This window comes from Lissotriton vulgaris, chromosome 5 (assembly GCF_964263255.1).
Source record: "Lissotriton vulgaris chromosome 5, aLisVul1.2, whole genome shotgun sequence".
Classification (NCBI taxonomy): domain Eukaryota; kingdom Metazoa; phylum Chordata; class Amphibia; order Caudata; family Salamandridae; genus Lissotriton; species Lissotriton vulgaris.
In genome coordinates, this window is record NC_141693.1 from 68,617,210 (window position 1) to 68,642,065 (window position 24,856).

The window sequence follows — 24,856 nt, forward strand, 5'->3', positions numbered from 1 at the left end:
GTCTCCATTGGCTTGGGCGACCGATGCTTTCTCGATTCCTTGGTCGGGGGGTCTGCTGTTTGCCTTCCCTCCATTTGCATTGATTCCGAGGGTCCTCCGGAAGATTCGTTTGGATCGGGCGGAGGTTCTCCTGGTGGTTCCAGAGTGGTCTCGGCAGTCTTGGTTTCCCCTTCTGCTGACTTTTGCCGTTTGCCCTCATTGGAGGTTTCCCCTGTCTCCCTCCCCCCTGCGGGCTCCTCTTCTCAGTCTTGCCTCCCTGCGTCGCCTCCGGCTGGGGGTTTGGCACTTGAGAGGTTTAGTTTGCTGGGTCTGGGTTGCTCGTTAGAGGTTGCCCAGTGTCTTCAGCTTTCCCGGCGTCCTTCCACCTTGAAGTCTTATGCCCGTCACTGGAAGAATTTTTCCACCTGGTGTCTTGGGAGGGATCTCTCTCCTGCCTCCTGTGAGGCCGTGCGGGTGTTGGACTTCTTACGGGATGGTTTTGTCTTGGGACTGGCGGTTTCTTCCCTGCGGGCGCAGTGGGCTGCCGTTCTTGCCTTTCGGGGTTCCTCTGTTTCATCTGTCTCCCCGTTGGTGGCTCGCCTTCTGAGGAGTTTCTTGCTTCAATGTCCTGTCTCCCGTTCCCCTGTGCCTCCTTGGGATCTGCCCTTGGTTCTACGGGCTTTGACGGGTCCCCCGTTTGAGCCTTTGGACTCTGTGGCCCTGAAATTCCTTTCTGCCAAAGTTATCTTCCTGGTGGCCATTACCTCTGGGCGTAGGGTTGGTGAGATTGGTGCGCTGATGGCTTCCCCCCCTTTCTTGCGCTTCCGCGCTGACAAGGTCGTTCTCCGTCCGAGTCAGTTTTTTCTCCCTAAGGTGATTTCAACTTGTCACTGTCAGGAGGATATTGTTCTCCCTGTGTTTTTTCCTGCTCCTGCCTCTCCTGAGGAGGAGCTACTCCATTCTTTGGATGTGTTGAGGGCTCTCCACATCTACTTGGAGCGTACGGCTGGTTTCCGTAAGGTTGATTCCCTGTTCGTCACCTACGGCCTGTCGGGCCTGGGGCTTCGCCCTTCTTTGTCCACCTTGTCTTGTTGGGTCAAGGGCGCAGTAGTTTCCGCTTATGTTTCGGTCCAATGTCCCCTGCCTTCTTCTGTTCAGGGTCGGTCGACTCGGAGCGTTTCGTCCTCCTGGGCCATGTTCAGGGGTGCCTCTTTGCGTGACATTTGCAATGCTGCTACGTGGGCTTCTCACCACACTTTTGTTGCCCATTATCGTCTGGAGTTGGGGATGGCGGCCTCCGCTGCTTTTGGGGCTTCGGTCCTGTCTGCTGTACATGATTTATGATTTGTACTTTCTTTTGTGGATTAAATGGACCTGTTTACTGCAAATTTTCTGGTCTGTTTTTTCTTACAATCACCGTGTGCTTGGGTATGGGCTCACGTATCAGGAATGGGACGGGGAGACCAGGACGAGGAGGTAATGCCCGGTTACTCACCGGTAATAACCATTACTCCGAGTCCTGGTCTCCCCGTCCCATTCCTGAGCCCTTCCCTCCCTCCCTGGTTTGGGTTTTCTGTGGGTGATTGTATGTGTTTCGTTCTGTTGTCTTTGGTATTTTCAGGATGATTCTTCCGGCACTTCCCCCTTTTGTAGTCACGTGATGGTGACGTCGTCCTAGGGGGAAGTGCCAACAGTTCAGCTAGGTAGGGGTTCTGTAGAGCAGACTAGCTGCTCACGTATCAGGAATGGGACGGGGAGACCAGGACTCGGAGTAATGGTTATTACCGGTGAGTAACCGGGCATTTCTGATGTAAGCCAGAACTATTAGCTTTGCCAATGCTTTTTAGTTTGGAAGACCAAAACACCATGCCATTTTAAAATGCATCACTTCAATTATCCATGGACCAACAACTTGATAATCTGCATGAGATTTAATGCTGACGGTCTGTTTCACAAGGTCTAAGGAAAAAAAGTGGGAATGTACTCTCAAAAGATTACTTCTTTGTTTGCAACAAATTTACAACATTTAGTGGTTCGTAGATAAGCCATGTTGAAGTGCTTCTGGAAATATGTCCGCGAATACTCTCTACTACTCTCTAATGCTCACCTATTGCCATTGTAAATGACAATACCATTTATTTATATATTTTTTTTTAAATGGAAAAAAAATGTCATGAGCAATGCCAATAGCTCTACCTTTAATATTGCCGAGACCGTTGCATTGTAAATGCTTGTTAATTATTGGTATGATGTTTTTACCGTGCATGTTTCATCCAACTTGTATGCATTAGATGTTCCATTTACTGATCTCAGGGTTGGCCGCCCTAGGTTTTTAGCAAGTTTTGGTACCATTTAGTTTTATATTTAAAATTAATAATACTAAGGAATATAACAAAAAAGAGGAAATAACAAGTTGATCTTACATTTTGTATGAATCAAACAATAAACTGAGTCATTCATTCATGGATTTAAATGAGGTTTCAGAAGACACAGAAGGAAGTCTCTGAGGACTTGAAGAAAGATTTGCTGCCCGGATTTAGTGATCAGTGACCTGGGCAGAGGTTTGCGGACTGAAACGAGGCTTCTGAAGACTCAAGAGGATGCCACGGACTGGAGGGAGGTCACTGCAGACCGGAGAGAGATTTCTTAGGACTGGGAGCCGATATGAGGATTACAGTGAGGTTTATGAGAACTGGACGAGACCTCTTCTGATTGGAGGGCATATACTAAAGAATGAGGTCTTAATTATTGCTTTAATGAAATTTCAAGTATGTTTGGAAGCACTAAAGGGATGTTTTGCAGACTGGCATCGCAGTTAGTAAATTCTGAAATTAGTTTTTTTTAAATAATCTTTTTATTATTAACTCTGAATTGAGGAAATCCTGAGGGGACTCTTCCAGAATGTTCTTCCATTTTCTATATGTTCAGGGTACTTTTCTTAGGACTTCAGGTACGTTTTAAAGCTATACATATGTTTTGTGAGCACAGCTACACATTTCTGATGCAATTATTTCAGAACTCAAAGGTGTTTGCTGTTGACTCAAAGGGATTTCTGAAAATGTAAGAAAGTTTCCCGATGATACAAGAAGTTTTCTAAGTACTGGAGTTTTCGGGGGAATCAAATGTATTTTCTGAAAACATAAGGGTTTTTTTGAGGATGTAAAGTGATTTATGAGGCTCTGAAAGCTTCCTAACACTTTGTGTGAGCTCAGTAGTGGCATTTACACACAGCAGCATTGAGACCTGCACCTTACACACTGAGAGGAGGATAATAAACCAGCCTTACCTGCTCAGGGTGCTTCTGGCATCCTGCAAACAGAGAAACAAACACAGTGAAATCAGTTTCCACAGAAGATGCTAAAGTCCTTGTGCTATCTCCTCTAAACATGGTAATACTGGTTCATCCCCAATCAGCATATATAATTTACTTATAAGTCCCCAGTAAAGTAGTACTATTCATACTCCGGGCCTGTAAATTAAATGCTTCTAGTAGGCCTGCAGCACTAATTGTGCCACCCACCGAAGTAACCCTCTAACCATGTCTCAGGGCTGTCAATGAAGAGCCCATATGTGCTGTTTTGCACTGCCATGAAACCTCGCAAAATAACCCGTTTTGCCAGGTACAAACCTCCCCTTTTTATACATATATGTGACCCCTAAGGTAGGCCCTGGACAAACAAGCGCAGCGTGCAATGTATTTAAAAGGCAGGACATGTCATTTTAGGTTGTCTATGTCCTGGTAGTAAAAAACTCCCAAATTGTTTTTTTCACTTCTGCAAGACCCAACTCTCCCAGAGAATAACATTGGAATTACCATATTACATTTTATAAGTGTGATTCACAATTGGGAATAGTTACACTTTTCGAGTTTGTTGTTTCAGGAATCACAATTTAGACTCACAGCGTATGGTGATGTTGAATTTTAAGGTGCAATTCTGAAAATACCTCTTTACGAAGTTGACATTTACTTACTTTAGCCATTTGGTGCCTGCTGCCTGACTCTGATTGCATGTCTGGGGGGGGGGGGGGGGGGGGGCGGTGACAGCTGGGCTGTGAGTGCCCAGTGGCTGGTAGCTGTGAATCATCTGCGGTGGAAACCAATTTGCCAGTTTGGGCTTCTTCAGCTATTTTGTCCCTGAAGCGTGTTCCAGTGGGTCAGCCAACTGATCCTTGAAGTCACTGTTTTGGTCTGGGGCTGGAGCCTGACTTTTCTCCATGCCAGGAGCCACAGGCACAGTTACACCTTTGCTAACCCAAAGTGCAGCAGGTGCCGTCCAACAGACTGTGCAGCCTCCCTGTGTGCAGGTCCAAGGGCAGCAGGGCAGTCCATTTTTGGTGGTTGTTCAAGTTCCAGTGTGATCTGAGGTTCAGGGTGCCAAAGGTGCCATATTTATCCCAGGAAAGTGCCCCGAAGGCACCACACGGTCACTAGCCAATGGACTAACAGGTTTCCTCCCACTAGGTGACAAATTTCCAGCAACATGTGGTATGTGGCAATCCCAGGGTGCACTATTCTAGCCACCCTCAAGATGTTTGAACGTTCCCCAATAGTGAGAACTTTGGTACCCCACACTAGAGGTGTGACTATCTGGGGCAACACGTCTACAGGAATCACAGTTTGGGCATCAATCTTTCCTCTCTGGTCCTGTCTCCAGTCTATCTACCTGAACAAAGGGGAGCCTCTCAGGAGTGTTATCGCCATTTGCCTACCAAAGGCAGCTTCCCCTTTGAAGCTTGCCTTTGGGCTAACACCCTGAGTGGCGTCGTGCTGAGTGGAGGTAACAACTGTGGAGTGGTGTGGCTCACTGGTTAGAGGCGGCAGACCCGAGAGCAGAGAACGGCCCGAGAGCAGAGAACGGCCCGGGACCAGGGTTCGATTCCCGACGCGGCAGGGTCTCGGACCAGGATCAGCGGACTCGACAATTCTCGCATCGGTGCCTACTCCAACCAGAGATCACACTCGGCAACTCTGGGCATTAGCTTGCCTCATCTCCACAACGGCCCCTCACAAACGCCGGGGATGCCTGGTTTCACCTTGGAGACTCCCAGGAGGGACTATCTCACAGGGAAAGCCAGGACGGGTTCCCCAGCGGTCTATAGCGCTACGAGGCCTGCGGTGCGGGTAGAAGTGCGCTTTATAAGACACACACAATTTCAATTTCAACTCACCTTTTTGAGGAGGTCTATTGTTCTTAAGCCTGGGAGTCATTCACACTACTCCCCAGGTGGGCAGAATGCTGTCTTTTGGCCAGTGCCCCTCTGAAGCCACTGGACCAGCTGTGTCACAGAGTGGCATCTTTTTAAAAGTTGCCTTCCTTTAATTGTGGCACTAAATTCGACCTGTACATCAGGCTTAATGCCACGATTAATTTAATACCTTACAGTACCCAATTATGTAGGCCCACTCAGGTGATAGCCAGGCTGGGATGGCAGCTGGGAACCCTGTGTTAGCCAATGGGATACTTACTTTTCCTAGCAAAACAACAATTTCGAATTGTTGCTGTTGAGACATATGAAAAAATATATGGCCTACTGCATAATACATGGCTCTCTGTCATAGGGTTCTATATCTTATGTTATGTTATGTTATGTTAAAGGAACTTGTAGAATGCAATGTATACCAGGAGGAGTCTTGGCACTAGTCAGAGTGCAGAGCAAGTGTGGGAGAGGAGGCTACTGATTAACATGCCAGGTTTTTAGGAGTTTTCTGAATTGTAGAAAGAAGGGAGCTGACCTAATGTGCAAAGGGAGAATCCATTGTTTAGAAGCTCCTGCCAGGAAGCTGCTTCCTCCCCATTTAGATTTCTTGTATCTAATGGTATTTATTTTAAAGGATCCTGATGATCTTAGATTTCTGGTGGGGGTGTACTAAGAAAAAGCTTTCTTCGGAAAGAGAGGACCTGAGTCATAAATGGGCCTTATAGGCTAGACAAAGAGATTTGAATGTAATCCTGTTCTTTGCACTCAGCCAGTGAAGATCTTTTATGGCAAGAGAGACAGAGTGATGTCTAGGCAGTCCGACTAGTAATCTTGCTGCCGAGTTCTGAAGAACTTGGAGTTTATTGACATATTTAGCCTGCAGGCAGATGTAAAGGCCCATACAGTAATCTATTTTGGAAAGTAATAAGGTGGTGATAGCTGTCTTCCTGGCATTTGTTGGGGAGAAACTTTAGTATTTTGTTATGTTATGTTATGTTATGTTATGTTAAAAGGGACTTTTATAGCGCAACGGCTACTCCAAAGGAGTGTCCCGGCGCTTTGTGCTCCAGACCTAGAAGAGAGCTGGAAAACATAACATTAAAAAGACAGAGACCTAGAAAAGAAAAAGCAGACTAACCGGAGAACAGTCAAGTTTTTAAACCTTTCCTAAAGGCAAGCAAATTCGATGTGGTCCGCAAGGACAGCGGTAAAGAGTTCCATAGCTGGGGGGCAAGGAACCTGAAGGACCGGCCTCCCAATCGGGCCCTTTTGATCCGTGGCACCACTGCCAGAGCCAATGATTCCGATCTTAGGGATCGTGATGGCCGATAGAAATCCAATCTCTTCTGGAGAAATTTTGCACCATTAGCATGCAGGGCTTTATGGGTTAAGGTCATGGCCTTAAACATTATCCTCTTCCGTATAGGAAGCCAATGGAGGGATAGAAGAAGGTTAGAGGCACTAGTCCGGCGATGCAGGCCAAAAATCGCTCGGGCTGCAGCGTTCTGGGCCACCTGCATACGCTGTAGGAGATATTCTGGCAGGCCCAGATATAGAACATTTGCGTAATCCAATCTGGATCCTATCAGTGCCTGGACAGTTATCCTCCGGTGTTCCTCGGATAGAAGAGGAAAGAACTTGCGAAGCATCCTGAGGATCCCGAAGCACGTTCCCGTAAGAGTGGATACCTGGGATTTGAGCGAAAGCTCATTGTCAATTTTGACTCCCAGGTTCTTAGCCCATTTAGATGACTGAGCTGGGGGGAACATGTCAGGGGGCCACCAACCCTGCCATACTGGTTCCGATGGGCATCCGAAGAATAGTATCTCGGATTTATCCCAGTTGCACATGAGGCTGTTAAGGTGGAACCAATTAAAAACAGCCCCAAGGCACTCTCGGATACTTGCTCCATCGAAATCCTCGTTCTTGTGGCAGGTGAACAGAAGCTGGGTGTCGTCAGCATAAGAGACGATCCGGGCCCCATAGGACTCCGCCAATGTCGCCAAAGGGGTCATAAGGATGTTAAATAGAGTGGGACTCAATACAGAGCCCTGAGGGACTCCGACTCCCAATGGCGGCATTTCGGCAGATCCAGGTGGGACCCAGACCGTCTGTCGGCGGTTGGCTAAGAAGGAACGAAACCAGTTGAGCACCGTCCCCCCTAGACCGATGTCATGTAGCCTAGTGAGGAGATCCTCATGGGGGACGGTGTCGAACGCCGCCGACAGGTCTAACATAACTAACATCACCCTGCCTCCGGTGTCCAGTGCCTCCTTCACAATCTCCGTGACTTCCAAGAGCGCCGTCTCGGTGCTTAGGTTGGAACGAAAGCCCGATTGGGACTCATGGAGTAGGTCGTTTGACTCCAGGAAGTTAGATAACACGCTATGAACGTGTTTCTCTAAGATTTTGGTAAGAGCAGGAAGGAGCGAGATTGGCCTATAGTTGGAAGGCACTTCTGGATCCAGATTTGGCTTCTTGATGAGAGGTAGAACCATGGCCTGTTTCCAAGATTGAGGCAAAGATCCCTGACTCAGAGAGAGGTTGAGAATGGGATTGGCTATAGGGTTGATAACATCTGCCATTCTCGCTAAAAATTTTGCTGGGCAAGGGTCTAGCGGTAAGCCCGATTTGAGGTTCCTCATCAGAGCTAAGGATGCGGAAACCGTAAGGGGCGGAAAGTCAAACAGGACTGGGCCTGAAGTCGACAGGAGAGATGTCTCAAACGGCCGAGTCGATGGATCATCCATTGATCTCGGGGGAAAAGAATCCTGTATTTGCCTAATTTTGGTGGTAAAAAAATTAGCAATGGTGTTGGCCCAGGTCTCTGCCGGGGCGTCCTGAGCTGAAATAGAACGCAGGGTGGTAAATTCTCGAACAATTGAGAAAATCTCCTTGCAGGAGTTTGCCGCATCCTCAATTCTTTTGGAAAAATAGCATTTCTTGCCCTGAAGAATTAAATCATGATAAGATTTCATCATGGATTTATAATTTTGTTTAGCCTCAGAATCGTACTGGGCTCTCCAAGCCCGTTCTGCAACTTTACATTGCCTACGGTGATGGGCCAATTCCTCCGTAAACCAAGGGGCCGAAATCCGACGAGAGGCCACCCTGGCTGGCTGTAATGGAGCGAGCTCATTTAATCTAGCTAGGAGCCAGACTTGCAGGCTCTCAAAGTCAGTCTCCAGATCACCCGAATAGGACAGGGGATGGTCCACCAAAGCCTGAGCTAATAGCTCTGGTGTCACCCGATGGAACGCCCTGTGACTGCTACCCAGTGATCTCGTAGTACTGACCATATGTTTCGCAGCAGAGGATATTTCAAAGTGAACAAGACAATGATCAGACCATAAGACCGGAAGAAGTGTAACATCCATGATAGGTGAGGTGGAAAAGACCTGATCAAGTGTGTGGCCTTTATTATGGGTCGGGCCGAAGAGATGGGGGGACAAGCCCAGGGTAGAGGTAATATCCAATAGCTTGATAGCATCCTGGTCTTGGCTATCATCCATGTGGAAGTTAAAATCCCCTGCCAATATACATTGCTCTGATCTTAAGACAAGAACCGACAGAGCCTGCTGGAGATCATCAAAAAACGATCCCACCGGGCCCGGAGGCCTGTAAACGACAAGACCCTTCAGCGCTTGCTGAGGCGATAGGGAGATGGTGAAGGCGAGAGAGTCAGCCCCTACGATGGTGTTTGTGTGCGTGACCGTGCATGGAAAAGATTTTTTCACAACCAGGGCGACTCCTCCCCCTCTTCCCTTATCTCTATCATGTCGATGGATGATATACTCAGAGGGAATGGCTGCCGTAATGTCCGGGTGGGAGGACTCATTGAGCCATGTCTCAGTAAGCATCAGGCACATAGGACTGGTCGTAGAGAGGAGATCAAAAATTTCCTGAGTGTGTCGATGCAGCGACCTGGTATTAAGGAGTAGACAGAGATGTTTCCTGAGGATTCTAAGGGTATTGTAAGATGATGAAACCACTGCATTGATTTGCTTACCCAGATTCAATCTGTCCTCTATGATGACCCCAAGACTCTTGGCTTTGTTGGTAGGGACAGGGAGTTGTCCCATTTCTGCAGGCTAGCAAGGAGCTGACCTGAAGCTGGGAATATTTCCGAACATGATCACTTCAGTCTTTCCAGAATTAAGCTTGAGGCAGTGCTTGCTCATCTAGGAGTTGATATATCTCATGCAAGTCTGAATTTGATGGCTAGTGTCCTAGGAGTTGTTAGAGGCGGAGCCTACAATTTGCGTGTTGTCCGCATATGAGGTGAGCGAGAAGCCGAAGGATTGGATTAGGGGGGCCCGTTCTGCTTCATAATTATTAAAAAGAGTGGGGCTGAGCAACAAGCCTTGGTTTGTTAATTACCTGGTATAGTTCTTCCGCTGAGTTTTTTGAAGATTCGATTGCGAAGTAAAATATATCGCCTTTTCCTTGACCAGGAGGGATGTATATTTAGATAGGAAAAGTTTGAAGATTTCTCTCTCATAAGAGTCATATTGGGCCCTCCATTTCCTTTCTTGGCGCCTGCAATTTTGGTTTTATAATTGGAGAGCTTCCGAAAACCAGGGAGCAGTTGACTTTTTCCTACCTTGACGAGCCTTCTTGAGCGTGACAGAATTAAAAGAAGACCGTGTTTAGCAAATCTGAGTAAATCTGGGCGGCTAGCTCCGGGTTTTCCACCAATGGGAGAGATGATTCCATCAGCACTTTCTGCAATTGGGTTTGGTCCTGATTGGCGCAAGCCCTGTACTGGGTTGAATTATGCCTATTATTTAGAGCTAGGTTTGCTTCAGCGCACTTAAGCTCGAAAAAGATAGCTGAGGGATTCAACCAGGATAATGGAAGCACTTTAAGGATAGAGATAGCTTTACTATTAGAAAATAAAGCATCCAAAGTGTGAACAGCACTATGGGTGGGTTCTGTTATTATTTGGGAAAGATCAAAGGCATCCATGACTTCGAGTAGGGTAGTGGTATCTCTGTTGTCCTGCGATTCCAAATAGAAGTTAATATCTCAGGGGACTGTAAAATCTGTATTACAGATATCATTCAAGGAGAGAACTAATGGAGTTTAAAAAGTTAATTTTGGGACCCGGGGGTGGTAGATAAGGGATCCTCTGAACAATTCCTTTTTTGTCGACTCATACTTAAATATTAAGGCTTTACAGTCTTCAGTCTGAATGGTCACATATTTATCTCTGAGATTGTCTAGGTATATAATAAATGTTCTATAGGCATGCCTTATGGGTGGCATATATGTCATTCTGGGAAGAGGTGGCTTTGCCATATGTTTAAATGGCAAAACTGAACTAGCAGTGTAAGACTGCTCTTCAAGCCTGCAGTGGCAGGCTGGGACCCTTTTTGTGCTTTGTCACACACAGGGTGGCACAATCAGTGCTGCAGTCCTGGGTGGACATTCTACCTTACATGCCCGGAGTATCATATACTAGGGACTTATATGTATGTCAGTACTTGCCAATTGGGTATAGCCCATAAACTTTGTAAGGGGTTAGACCACTGGCACTGAGATCTGGTTTGCAGGCCTCAGTGCACTCTGAGTCAAAAAACCAGCAAGCTTCAGTCCAAAAATGCAGGGGAACATGCAAAAAGAGGCCTTTCCTTACACTTTCCAATTCTCTAAGATGTTGGTGCACATTATCCCATCATCTTATTTTTTCACATCCAGCTGCAAATGGGGAACAGTGGCTTACTTGACCTTGCAGTGAACTTTTACGGACAAAATGGGATCGAATCGACCCCAATAAATTCTTTCAAGACTTAGGGGCTGATTACGATGGTGGGCGGACTGGGTCCGCCTGGCATCGTAGCGGTGTTTGGGATCAAACGCCAGACATGGGGCAGTCTCACCACTGTGATTAGGATGCACCTGCCATACTGGAGGGGCGCATCCAGGGCTTTCAACATTGCGGGCGGTGCTGCTGGCTGCAGCACCTTACACAATGTCAAAAGTGCTTGCACTGGATTTCCCTGCACTACGTGGCAGGCACCACGCGGTGTCTGCCACTTGGTGCATGGAAATGCAGATGGGTACCATGGGTACACCTCAGTGCAGTGACCCCCAACCATCGCAGCCACAGAAAGGCCTTTCAAATACCCCCATCCTAATTTGGTGGACGGTTCCTGCTAGGCACCGCCACCATTTTAGGGGCCTTGCACCGTCCGCCAGGCAATCGGTGCCATAGCCTTTGGCGGTGAAGCGGCGGACGGACTTTCCGCCCACCGCAGTACTCACCACCACCCTAATTTGGCAGTGGGTAGTGCGCTTGGTGATGGTGGAAGGACCGCCAGCCTGTTGGTGGTGGTGGTCCTTTTGCCATCAGTCCTTAGTCATTAGTCAAAGACGCTAGTCAGAATATTTCTAAATGCCTCTCATCGGAAGCTAATCCCAATAAAATAAGGAATATGTCTGCGATTTGCGAGACAGCTGCCCAACTACTAAGAAACAATAGGCTGCTAAAAAGCAATACATTGCACTCCTGCTTCAACCTGGACTGCACTTCGGATTTAAAAGCCCTTAATAAAGCTACCAACTCAATCCCATAGCATCACAGAGGAGGTAAAGTGAACTTGAAACCGTTATAAAAAAGCGCTAGAAACCAGGAAAAGGGAAATCAGGGACAAAGCATGGGGAGAACTGGATAAAGTGGCCCATCGAAAAGACAGTAGGCTTTATTGGAAGGTTATCAATAGACCTTTCTTCACAGAGTCCCCCTTAAATGGAATTGAATGTAACGTCCTAGAACAGGAGTGAGTAACTCATTTCTCTGAAATTTTTCATCCTGAGGACCATCCTGGGAGAACCCCGTATGGAACCGAAAATTGGCCCACTCTTTTTTTACAACGTCTGGCTAAGCCAATTTATTGAAGTAAAAGCAGTCACAAAACCTTTTCAGAGTGCTGCCCGAGGCAAGGCCCCTGGTCTGACGGAGTCCCCATTGACATGTTAAAACCTAATTTGGAATTTTGGAGCCCATTAGTTACTAATGTCTTTAGAGCAGCTGTGAATGGGGTCCCAATTAACACACAGAAGGAATCCATTGTAGTACCTATATTTAGGAAAGGGAGTAGGTCAACATGTTATTGCCCATTTTCTTTGTTAGATGCTTAGTAAAAACTCTAGGATGGGGGATCCTGGAAAAACTGGAAACATGGGCTGAAATAACTCTTTCATTTCAAAGGTTAAATATGGTTTCCGTCCAGGACTGGGGACCATCGAACAGGCACTGAACTTATCCCTTATCTCAGGAAATATGTAAAGGCCAGAAGAGGTTCATTACATGTGGCGTTTATGGACCTCTATTATGCTTTTGACTTGGTGGATTGGCAAAAGCTGTGGTCATTGACAGAACTGGGGGTCTCTAGTTGGCAGAGGTAGGTACCTTTGACCAAATAGGGACCCTTGGTTCTAGTCAGGGAAAGGTGATTACACTCCTGGATAACCCCTGCTCACCCCCTTGGTACCTTGGCACGAGCAGACAGGCTTATTTCAGAGGCAGTGTGTTAAGCATTTGTGAACACATACAGTAATACAGTGAAAACACTACAGATGGACACCACACAGGTTTTATAAAAATAGGTATTCTTTATATAGACTTAACACAAGACCACAAATGAGAAAACTTCCACAATACTGTACTCACAATAGACTTAAAGGTGTTAGAAGTAACTTAGTTCAAGTTGATGATAAATGCGACACGTTTCTGGCAAAAGTACCTTGGATGCGTAACGCAAAACAAACAAAAGGTTCGCAGGGAGGGTGATGCGTTGGTTCCTTGCTTCAGGGGGGCGATGCGTCACCCCTCAATGCTTGCGCAGAGTAGGGGATGCGTCTGTTCCTTACCGGAGAGGAGGTGATGCGTTGATTCTCGAACTACGTTCCTGTTACAATGCAGCAAGATGGTGCCTCGATGCGATGCGACAATCCGGTGTGATGCGAAAAGGTGGTTCCTTTGATGCAATGCGATGATGTGAAGACGATGCGTGCACGCCCGATGGTGGTGCAGCGAACTCTGTAACTTTGGAGCCACGCCAGGCCCTGCAACAGGTTTTTCCGGTGATGCGACGGCGACCCTTGCGGTGGCGACACGCTTCTCCAGCGATGCAACGGAAACAGCTGCGACAGCGACACACTTCTTCTCATTGAGTCGCGCTTCCAGCTCCCAGCGACACTCAGGCTTCTGCAGGCAGAATTCCCAGCAAGGACATTTAGGGGGGAGCTGGTGGTGAAGTCTTGTAGCCCTGAGACTTCAGCAGGAGGCAAGCACAAGTTCAAGCATTTGGAGAAATATTCTGCAAGATGATGAAAGTTCCTTAAAAGTTCCTTCTTCTTTCCTTGGCAATGTATTTTATTGTATTGTATTGTATTGTATTTGGTATTTGTAGAGCGCGACTGCCGCTCCGAAAGGAGCATTCTGGCGCTGAAAAGGTGTGCAATGAAGAAACCACAGCAGGCCAACCCAGCAAAACAGCACACTGGCAGAGGGGCTGTCCAAACTCCTGCAGTTTCCTTGGTTCTTCTCCTTTGGAAAGGTTCTCTTGTTTTCCCAGAAGTGATCTAAAGCCCTGGGGTCTGGGCCCCAATATTTATACTGCAAACTCCTTTGTACTCTGAAGGCAGAGGGTCCTGTACCTAGTTCAAACCAGTTCTGGGTGCATTCTGCCAGTGCACACCTTCTTCCTTTGTCAGGGTGGGGTCCAGGGTCCTCAGACACACCACAGGAGGTGGAGCCAGCATTGTGCAAGGCAGGCACAGCCCTATTCAGGCCCAGGTGCTACTCCTCCCACCATTTTACATTCAGATAGGTCTATTCAGCCCTGTGCTGACTCACCCTCAATGCGGTTATGAGGATGAAATAGGTGATAACCCCTCACATTTCCCATATAACAATTATGGGGAAAGCATAAATTATGTTATGTGTAAGTATAACCTGGAAATTATGGATAAGGACGCAAAAGAGAGCGCCCTAGAAGGTAGGAGTAATACCTACACATTCGAGGGAGCTAGGTCATCCTCATGTATTGATCACTTTATCATCTCAAAGAATTGTAGGTCCCTTGAACACAAATGCAGTGTAAATCCGAGCTTAATAAGTTTCCATCATCCTTTGTTAGTCACCCTGAAATCTCCAATTTTTAAAATAGTCGTACCATGTGTTTATGCCGCTGACATAAAGACACAGGGTGAAAATGGGATTTCCGTTAAATGGGCGGGAGGTGATCCAAACGCCTTTTCAGAAAGGATAGTTCAAAAAAATAATCATTGCATAGTAACTTGTTTAGATAACTCCTCCAGTAGCACGGATATAGTTATGGCCTTTTTAAAGATCTCGTTTGCAATTGCCAGTAATTTGAAACGCAACCCTAGGACAAATAGGGTATATTACCCAAGAGGGTTTAACCAGCAGTGCTCCAGACTAAAAAGGGATTTAAAGTTAACTTTAAAAGCTGCCCCCCGGAAAATGGAAGACAATAGTACCCTGTGGAAATTATATAAACAAGCCTTAAATCAAAGAAAAATGGAGATCACAGACAATGCATGGGACAATTTGATTAAAGCTGCTGAGACTAAAGACTCAACACTTATCTGGAAAACCTTGGGCCAACCACTCTTTAAGAAGGCCCAATCTGTCAAAGTGGAGACAGTAGTGACTCCGGAAGAGTGTTTAATCCATTTTGAAGCTATTTTTAATGAGACACACCAGTGTACTACAACAGTCGAGAATAATAGTACTATTGCATTAAATAACATTAAACTAGAAAGTATAAGTCATGAGGAGATTAGAATAGCTCTTATGAACAGTGCTAGTTGGAAAGCAGCAGGCCCGGACGGGGTCCCAATTGATGTTTTTAAATTTAACATGGATTTTTGGGTCCCTATCCTACACAAATTTTTTAATGCAACAATTAATGGGGTGATACCTGCAATCTGGGCCGAGAGTGTGATAGTCCCCATTTTAAAAAGGGTGATAGGAGTAGCGCAAGTTGTTACCGCCCAATATCACTTCTTGACTCAACGTCCAAGGTAATGGGCAGAATGATGTTGGCCAGACTGGAACAATGGGTAAAAGATAAAAACATCTTGTCTGTAGCCCAGTACGGTTTCAGAAGGAGCATCAGAACGACTGAACAGTGCCTGAACCTTGAGTTAATAATAGGAAAGTATACCCTTGCAAGGGAAGGCTCCCTTCATCTTTGCTTCATAGACTTGGCAAGCGCATTTGATTTGGTAAATAACTCAAAGTTATGGCAGACGCTTGAAGGGATGGGCGCCCCACAGAATATTATTAGTTTTTTATCACAAATCTATGCACGTTTGACGTCGAAGATACTGTAGAAATAAAAAAGTCCAGTAGACAGCTCTTGTAGTTGTAGTTTATTCCTTGAGTTACAGCTTAGTAAGTTCCAATGTAAGTTCCTGATATAAGCCCCACCAGGAGCGGCCTCCTGGCTGCTCAGCCCATCTTCTCTAACTGCTCTCACTTCAAGCACAAACCTCCTCAACATTCTAAATGACATCACATAGCAAGAGCATCAGATCCAGGGACATTTATTACATAAGAAGGAGATTACTACACATCTTCCCCTTTATAATATTTAACAGAACGAAATAGTATAACATAGGAAGAGAAAATAAACATTCCAGAAGTACATATAAAAGAACACCATAATAATATAACCAACTCTTCTTATGTAATAATAATAATAATGTAAAAGTAAAGCAAATGAGAAATGTAAGTAATAAAATATCCTTGCCTATGTACTAATAACAAATACAATGAAATAGTAATAATAATGTAAGTAATAAACAGTAAAACATCTTTCTCCATGTGATAATAATGACAATAATGGCATAGTAAATATAATAATAGCAATGTAGATAACAAAATATTAATATAGAAGTCGTAAACTTAAAGAAATGTGAGGACCAGGGAATACCATATGTCCTCTACTGCACACATTGTAATAAATCGCAGGACCAGGAAATGTTACATCCCCTCTACTGCCTACACTGTAACATTCCGTTCACCTACCAGGGACAAGAAATGCCCTCTCTTGCACACATCTGCAGGAGAAAATAAATTTCAGGATCAGGAAATATCACATCCCCTCTACTGCCTACACTGTAACATTCCGTTCACCTACCAGGGACAAGGAATGCCCTCTCTTGCACACATTTGCAGGAGAAAATAAATTGCAGGACCAGGAAATGTCACATCCCCTCTACTGCCTACACTGTAACATTCCGTTCACCTACCAGGGACAAGGAATGCCTTCTCTTGCACACATTTGCAGGAGAAAATAAATCGCAGGACCAGAGAATATCAGATCCCCTCTACTGCCTACACTGTAACATTCCGTTCACCTACCAGGGACAAGGAATGCCCTCTCTCGAACACATTTGCAGGAGAAAATAAATTCCAGGAAATATCACATTCTCTCAACTACACACACTATAATAATAAATTCCAGGAAATATCACATTCCCTCAACTACAGACACTATAATAATCCATCCACTCACCAGGGGAACACACCTCCCTGTAAATTACTATAAAGGGGAATCTACCTCCCTATAACACACTGTAAAGCCTGTAAATACCAAATTGTAACATGAGAAAACATTTTAAAAAAATTACCTCTGACATGTATACCACCACAGAGTTTATCCTTATACACTAAAGGCTCTTTAAGTAAGATCTAAACTTAACCTTTTCAAAATAGGCATATTAATCTTGAACAGCAAAGCACTGAATATGAAGTCACATATATCGATTTGTTATCCTTGAAGTTCATATTAAAAACAAGCAATAGGAATAAATAAACTCACTATTCCTAAAAGACACTAGATGGCAGTATAATGTAAGGTACTAAATACCATTCATTTGCACTTGTGTACTGTCAATTGAGCTACGAAAGAAAACATGTAGATCTGTTAATAAATATGACATATCTGGTACTTGGTGGCAGCATAGCATTGAAAACGCTGCATTCAAGAAAAACAAAGTCACCTCTTAAACGAACTTAAAGATGGTCAAATAACACACCCAATATGATGCTGGTTGATCGATCAGAGATGTGCAATTGGCTCCCATCAGTAACAGTGGACTTCCAATAGACAAGATGCTAGCTTGAGCATATCGCTGTCTACATCTATCACAAACGTATGGTTTCTCACCACTGTGTTTTCTGGCATGGATTTTTAGATTACTTGAGTTATCTGCTGCACACTCGGCGGTATGAAGCAATAATGAAAACGTCATTACCAACGTTTCTAGCAGACTGCAGACCCAAACCGTGACCTCCACTCCGGAAGACCACAGTGTGCGTGTTGAACTGAAACCACACATTTGAAGAAGATGGTGGCACGCTGTCACGCCACCGCCGGATGGCTCACGGGCAGAGCGTATCTGACGAAGAGAACAGGAAAACTGCAGCCAAAAGAAAGCGTAACGTCATAGGAGACCTTCGCTAATCCCCAGATGCATTCCACAGATGTCATCAGAAGGGAGGCAGACAGGACGGAGAGAAGATCGTTCCTCACCAACCGTCAACCAACGGACATAGGGCACAGGAAGGTGAGTAAACAGGCATGCGAGGCAAAGTTAAAACTTAGAAGACAAACGCTGAGAAAGTGCAGACTTTACTCATAATGCCGAGTTTCCTGGTAGAAATTAAAAGTGCAGAAAGTCACACGAAATCCAAGTCAATGTTGCCTACACACGATGCACACGAACTGAAAAGAGTCCACTCACTTGAAAGTAATATCTCTGAATGTCCCTGAATACCCATGAAGGCTCCTTCACCAGGCAGTTTGTAGAGGAAACACTCGCACAAGGCTTGAATTAATTAGGAAAACTCACCTTTTTTAAAGTTCAGTAGGTGATTGAAAAATGCCTTGAGTGTAATGTACCAAAAACGCTGTACTTTCTGTACTTTCTGAGATGGGGAAGATGCCTTTACTAAGTATTTCCTTTTGAGATTTAGAAGAAATGTTTACCCTTGTAAATAGCAGTGCCGGAAATGTGAACTTCCTTTTGAGATTGTTGAGGCAGGAAACTTGCCAGTAGAGACTATGTGAAACAGTGGATTGAATCTTGAATGATGCTTGAAGGTTAAGATTGAAAATACAGCATACAAAAGACTTCTTTACCAGACAGTCGAAAGCTTAGTTGTTGTTATGAAATGCAATTATGAGAATTGAAGAGGAATCTGGCACTTTAATGACTTCACACATGAGTCTTTGCCCCCAATCACCTTGGTTCCAGGGTCAGTACTAAAATGTTGAGGTGCTTTACAATCACTGCTCTTGATGCACAGACTCCTTACACGAGGCCCAATAGTTGCCAAAAGTCATCAACACAGTGTTCTTTGGCTAGCCATTTAACATCAAGGTTGGATGTCTGTCTCCAGTGCATTTTCAGTGGATCTGGCACATAGAATTATTTAGGGCGACCGTTGTCAGGGTCACGGTGGGGCGGGTGCCAGATAGTTTAAATAGTTCAATGTCTTAAGTAATATAAGTACCTTCAGTTCCAGTTCCAGTAGATGGCAAATGTTCTATTTTTTCTCCACGCGTAAGTTCTTCTCCTTTTAAATCGTCGCCAATGTAGAAATAAAAAAGTCCAGTAGACAGCTCTTGTAGTTGTAGTTCATTCATTAAGTTACAGCTTAGTAAGTTCCAATGTAGTCTTGATGTAAGTTCCTAATATATGCCCCACCAGGAGCGGCCTCCTGGCTGCTCAGCCCATCTTCTCTAACTGCTCTCACTTCAAGCACAAACCTCCTCAACATTCTAAATGACATCACATAGCAAGAGCATCAGATCCAGGGACATTCATTACATAAGAAGGAGATTACTACAGATACGCTTCGGGAAAAATGGGGAATGCACAAAGCACTTTAGCATCCCACGCGGGATAAAACAGGGCTGCACTCTTGTGCCTCTCCTATTTTCGCTTTATATAAATGGGGTTGACTCATTACTACAGATGCCCCTAAGGTCCGTAAGTGGATAACCCCATTATTATTGTATGCCGACGACGCTGTCCTAATTTCAAGGACAGCAAACGGCCTACAGTTATTGATGGATAATTTTACTAATTTTATGACGGAAAAGCACTTAAAAATTAATCTGAATAAAACCCTAGTTATGTCATGTGGGAAAAGGAATATTAAGAATAAATCACATTATATTGATGGCATACTAATAGAGAGGACATTGTCTTTCTCGTATTTGGGGATCCTTTTTAACAGTAAGGGTACGTGGAATGCACACATAAATGTATGTAAATTAAAATTTGTGAAATTAACTGAGGCCATTTTTAGATTTTCGCAAAAAATTGATAAAAAAACAGTACCAGAAATTCTAAGGTTATATGAGGCAAAGTGCATCACTGGGGCCTGTTATGGGGGGAGCTCTTTGGGGCGAGGGAGATACCTCACTGTTGCAAGCCCTAGAAAATAATTTTTGGAGAAGATTGCTAGCTGTACCGGCCTCCACAGCCAATATTATATTGCATATGGAGACTGGCACACCATACATTCGTGATCTGATTAGCATAGCCGCCTTAACTTTGTGGCATCGCATCTGGATTAGGGAAGAGACACATTTTACAAGGGATATTAGATCAGATTGTCTGTCCCAAGATCATTGTAAGAAAATAACATGGCTAAGCTATATCTGTGGACTTTTAAAAGAATGTGGCTTGGCGGTGAATCTGACCAAACCCGAAGATATACAAAACTTTAGTAAATTAGAATTAAAAAAGAGACTCCTCAATGTTAGAGCTTAGTCAAGGGGTGCCACTTCGAGTATCAAATCGAGCATATCGTATTATCTAGAAGAGCCAATATCAACGGGTATTCAGCCATATCTCATCTTTATAACTGATGTCCAGCACAGATTTTACCTAACCAGATTACGGATTAATACGCTCCACTACCTCTTTGCATTCCCCAAGAGGGGCAAGTGGTGCGCTAGGTCTTCACAGAGTACCTTTCACTTTTTACTTTTCTGTAATTTTTATAAAGATATTAGAAAAAAATGTTCGGACCATTTTTAGAGAAAATAGTCTGTATTCCTTCAAAGTCGCTTTTAATTATATTCCAAACTTGGAGAATGTATTAACCTGTAACGCAGTAATTTGTTATATATTATCGGCCATCAAACTAAGGAAGGACCTTGTACATCTGGAAACCGTGAATTATGAAATAGATTAGATTGTATTGGATAGAAGATATTCCTGTATTATATAAGAGGATAAGGCTTCTATTTTTAAACACAAAAGAAAAGTGATTTTTGAAATAATTGTATATAAATGTATTTTTTTATCATAGTATGCTTTTATGGACATTATGTATGTACCAAATAAAGCTTGATTTGATTTGACTCACCCTGTCTCCTAGAGCCTCCCAAGCCCCTGTCACTCACAAACCAGACATGCAATATACAAGCCAGCAGAGGCAGGCTGGATGGTTAGGTAAGAAAATACTAACTTTCTAAAAGTGGTATTTTCAAACACAGAATGTTAAAACCAACTTTACTAAAAGATGTATTTCATCATCCTGAGTTCAGGCATACTAAATTCGAATTTCTACCATGTTCCCTGGGTCAGTAAGGATTATAAGATGTAATAATCAAACTGCCCATTCTGACCTATGGGGACAGGTAGGCTGTCAATAGTGAAAAACAAAAATGGCTGTAATTCACTATCAGGACATGGCACACACATCAGGGCATGTCCTACCTTTTACAACAATGCACCCTACCCTTGGGCCTACTTAAGGGGTGACTAAAATGGAGAAAAGGGAAGGTTTAGGGACTTGCAAGTGGGTGCAATACCAAGTCGACATGGCAATACTAGACTGCCCACAGCAATGGCAGGCCTGAGTCACACTTTACAAGCTGCTTTTGTGGGTGGCACAATCAGGGTTGCAAGCCCACCCAGCAGCATTTGATTTACAGGCCCTGGTCACATGTGGTGCACTGTACTAAGGTCTGACAAGTAAACCAAATAGGCCAATCATGGAGTCACTAATCAATACATCAATTTAACATAGGGAACACTTGCACTGTGGCACTGAATAGCAGTGGCACAGTGCCCAAAGCATCTAATCCAGCAAAACATATAAAAAAAAGAGGAGGCAATCAGTGAAAAATGGAAGGGAGACTCACGCCAGTGGTACCAGGTCTAACACCTATCCCCTCCAGCTAAAATGTGGGGAGAACTACCCTTCCCCTTGGGAGTTCTTTTCACTAAGGCGGTACATCTGGACAGACCATCAGCATTGTTGTGTTCTGTACCAGGACTGTGTTCCACCGTGTAGTCCATCCCCTGTAGGGAAATGGACCACCTCAACAACTTTGGATTCTCACCCCTCATCTGCATCAACCATCGGAGGGGTCTGTGGTATGCCTGAACATAGAAGTGAGTCCCAAACAGATATGGTCTCTACTTCTTCAGTGCTCAGACCACAGCAAAAGCCTCACGTTCAATTGCACTCCACCTCTGTTCCCGTGGAAGTAACCTCCTACTAATGAAGGCTACAGGTTGGTCTAGGCCCTCCTCAATAATCTGTGAAAGAACAGCCCCCACACCATGCTCTGAAGCGTCTGTTTGGACAATAAATTCCTTTGAGAAGTTGGGCTCCTGAAGCACGGGTGCTGCGCACACAGCAGTCTTCAGGGCGACAAAAGTCTTCTGACAGGTGTCAGTCCAATTCACTTTCTTGGGCTGCTTCCTGGAAGTCAGCTCTGTCAAGGGTGCAACAGTGTTGCCATTCCCCTTGACAAGCCTCCTGTAGTACCCTGTGAGTCCTAAAAGGCCTCTCACCTGTGTCTGGGTCTTGGGGGGTTCCCATGCCAGGATGGTATCAATCTTGGGTGTAGGGACGCCACCTGTCCGCTCCCTACTTGGTGCCCCAAGTATACCACAGAACCCTGCCCGGTCTGGCACTTACTCACCTTGATCTTCAGGCCTGCCCTTCGCAGTGCCATCAACACTTCCCAGAGGTGGCGCAGATGTTCTTTCCAACTGGCGCTGTACACTGCAATGTCATCCAGGTAGGGGGCACTGAAATCCTCCAGTCCAGCCAACACCTGGTTGACTAACCTCTGAAAGGTGGCAGGGACGTTCTTTATCCCAAAGTGCCCATCTGGTTTGGAGAATGCTGACCTCTCTTTGGCCCCATCAGTCAAGGCGATCTGCCAGTACCCGGACGTCAAATCAAACGCACTGAGGTACCGTGCAGCTCCTAACTGATCAATGAGCTCATCAGCTCTGGGGATGGGGTGCGCGTCAGTCTTCGTGACTGAATTGAGCCCTCGGTAGTCCACACAGAACCAGAGTTTTGGATGTGGCACCCGCGCCACAGCCTTTGGGACCAAGACCACTGGGCTGGCCCAAGGACTGCTAGAGGACTCACTCACCCCTAGTGCAAGCATCTTTGAGACCTCCTCTTTAATGCTAGCTCTCACCCTGTCAGTTACCCTGTAAGACTTGTGCTTCACAGGTAAGCTGTTTCCTGTGTCCCCATCATGGATGCACCAATCTGGGACACCAGGAACCAGGGAGAACAAGTCAGAAAACTGCCCCAGCAAATGGCCACAGTCATTCTGTTGCTCAGGGTTCAGGGTGGAAGAAAGGTTAACACCATCCACTGACCCATCTTGCTGTGAGGCTGACAGGAGGTCAGGAAGAGGCTCAGTCTCCTCCATCCCAGCATCTGTTGCCAAGAGCATGCCCACTTCAGACCTCCCTAAGTGGGGCTTCAGGCGGTTAACATGCAGGACCCGCAAAGGGTTCCTACGAGACCGCAAGTTCACCAGATAGTTGCCATCACTCGTGCACTCCACCACCTTAAATGGTCCGGTCCACCTGTCCTGGAGCTCACAAGGCTGTACCGGGGCCATGACCCCAAACTTTCTGACCAGGCTGAAGCTCAATCAGAGTGGCATTCTGATTGTACTACTGCTTCACTCTTCCTGGCTGGCTTCCAGATTTACCTTAATAGAGCTGTCTGAATCACCGAGTCTGGTTCTGAAGGCCAGCATGTAACTGTATACATCCTGGGGAGGTTTCATGGGAGATAGCTCCCAGCATTCCTTGACCAGACTCAAAGGTCCGCTTGCCGGGTGACCATACAGCAGTTCAAAGGGCCTGAACCCTAAGGACTTCTGTGGCACTTCACGGAAAGCAAAAAGAAAGCATGGCAAGAGGATACCTCACTTATGCCTCATAGGTTCCTCAAGACCCATAATCATGTCTTTAAGGGTCCGGTTGAATCTCTCAACCAGCCCATTACCTTGGGGAAGGTGAGGAGTGGTGAACTTGAATGTAAAACAGCACTCCTGCCACAGGGACTTCATATAATTAGATATGAAGTTTGTACTGCAATCTGACACCATCTCTCTGGGAAACCCCACACAGGAGAAAATCCCCATCAGTGAACGTCCCACCACGGGGGCCGTCACTGTCCTGAGAGGGATGGCTTCCGGCTACCGGGTAGCATGGTCCACCAAGACCAGGCTAAACCTATTCCCCTTGGCTGTCTTGGGGTCCAGGGGCCCCACAATGTCAATGCCTACCCGTTCAAAGGGGGTATTGACTACAGGAAAGGTTGGAGGGGAGCCTTGTGCTTCCTTTCACTTTTCCCACTTGCCTGGCAAGTTTGACAAGTCCTAAACTGAGTGTCTGAACTCTTTCGCATCTGGGGCCAATAAAAGTGGGTGACAAGCATCTCAATGGTCTTGTCCTGCCCCAGATGCCCAGCTAACGGCACATCATGAGCCAACCCCAGTAGGACGGCTCTGAAGTGCTAGGGAACCACCAGCACACGGGCTGACCCAGGCTCAGCAACCTTAGGCTCGCTATACAGGAGGTCGTTCTCCCAGTAGATCCAATGTGATCCAGACTGATCACCTGCTGTCTGGTTTGTGGCCTGTTGCCGCAAACCCACAAGAGAAGGGCACTTTGTGTGCTTTGCACAAAATTCCTCTCTGGAGGGGTCCTATTTCTTGCTGCCAATTGGTCAGCTCAGACAGGCCCCCCAGTTCAGAAACTTGCTCCTCTGTAGGTTCCAGGGCATCCCCCTCAAGGTCTGCCTCCTCCTGGACCGTGGGAACAATGGGGGCTGGTTTCCCATGCCCCCTACCTCTTCTCTTTAAGGCAGGTTCCTGGGCCATACTTTCAGGCTCCATGACCTCTTGAACACCCTGCCATAGACCAAGTGGTCACACACGCCCACTCAGGCAGACCCAACATTGCCAAATGATCCTTCTTCTCCACCTTAGCCCAAGGGGAGCTCTCTAAATCATTGTCCAACAGACAATCCACTGGCATGGCTGGCCTCACAGCTACTTGGAGAGTATCTGAGACCCCCGCCCCACTCAAAGGGAACCTGAGCCACCTCACACTGGCTCTCTGAGTTGTCCGCTGCAACTACAGGGAAGAATGCATGAGGGAAAACCTGCTCTTTGGACACCAGCCGGCAACAGACAGCTTTCACACTAGCCCCAGTGTCTCTTAGACCTTCCACCCTATGGCCATTGATGGTCACCCACTGCCTGTATTTCTTAGTTGTTAGGTTTTGCACTCCGCAGGATACATGTGCAGCAACAATGCTCCACCTCCGGACCGACCGAAC

At 45.8% G+C, this 24,856-nt stretch overlaps 1 protein-coding gene across 1 annotated transcript in view; it reads right to left on the bottom strand.

Moving 5' to 3' along the window:
- LOC147710199 (E3 ubiquitin-protein ligase TRIM39-like) overlaps window positions 1-24,856 on the bottom strand; it is a 128,996-nt gene that overhangs the window by 36,850 nt on the left and 67,290 nt on the right. Inside the window, exon 3 of the mRNA XM_086919328.1 lies at window positions 3,266-3,288. Coding sequence (XP_086775454.1) covers window positions 3,266-3,288 — 23 coding nt within the window. The remainder of the gene's footprint in view (window positions 1-3,265; window positions 3,289-24,856) is intronic.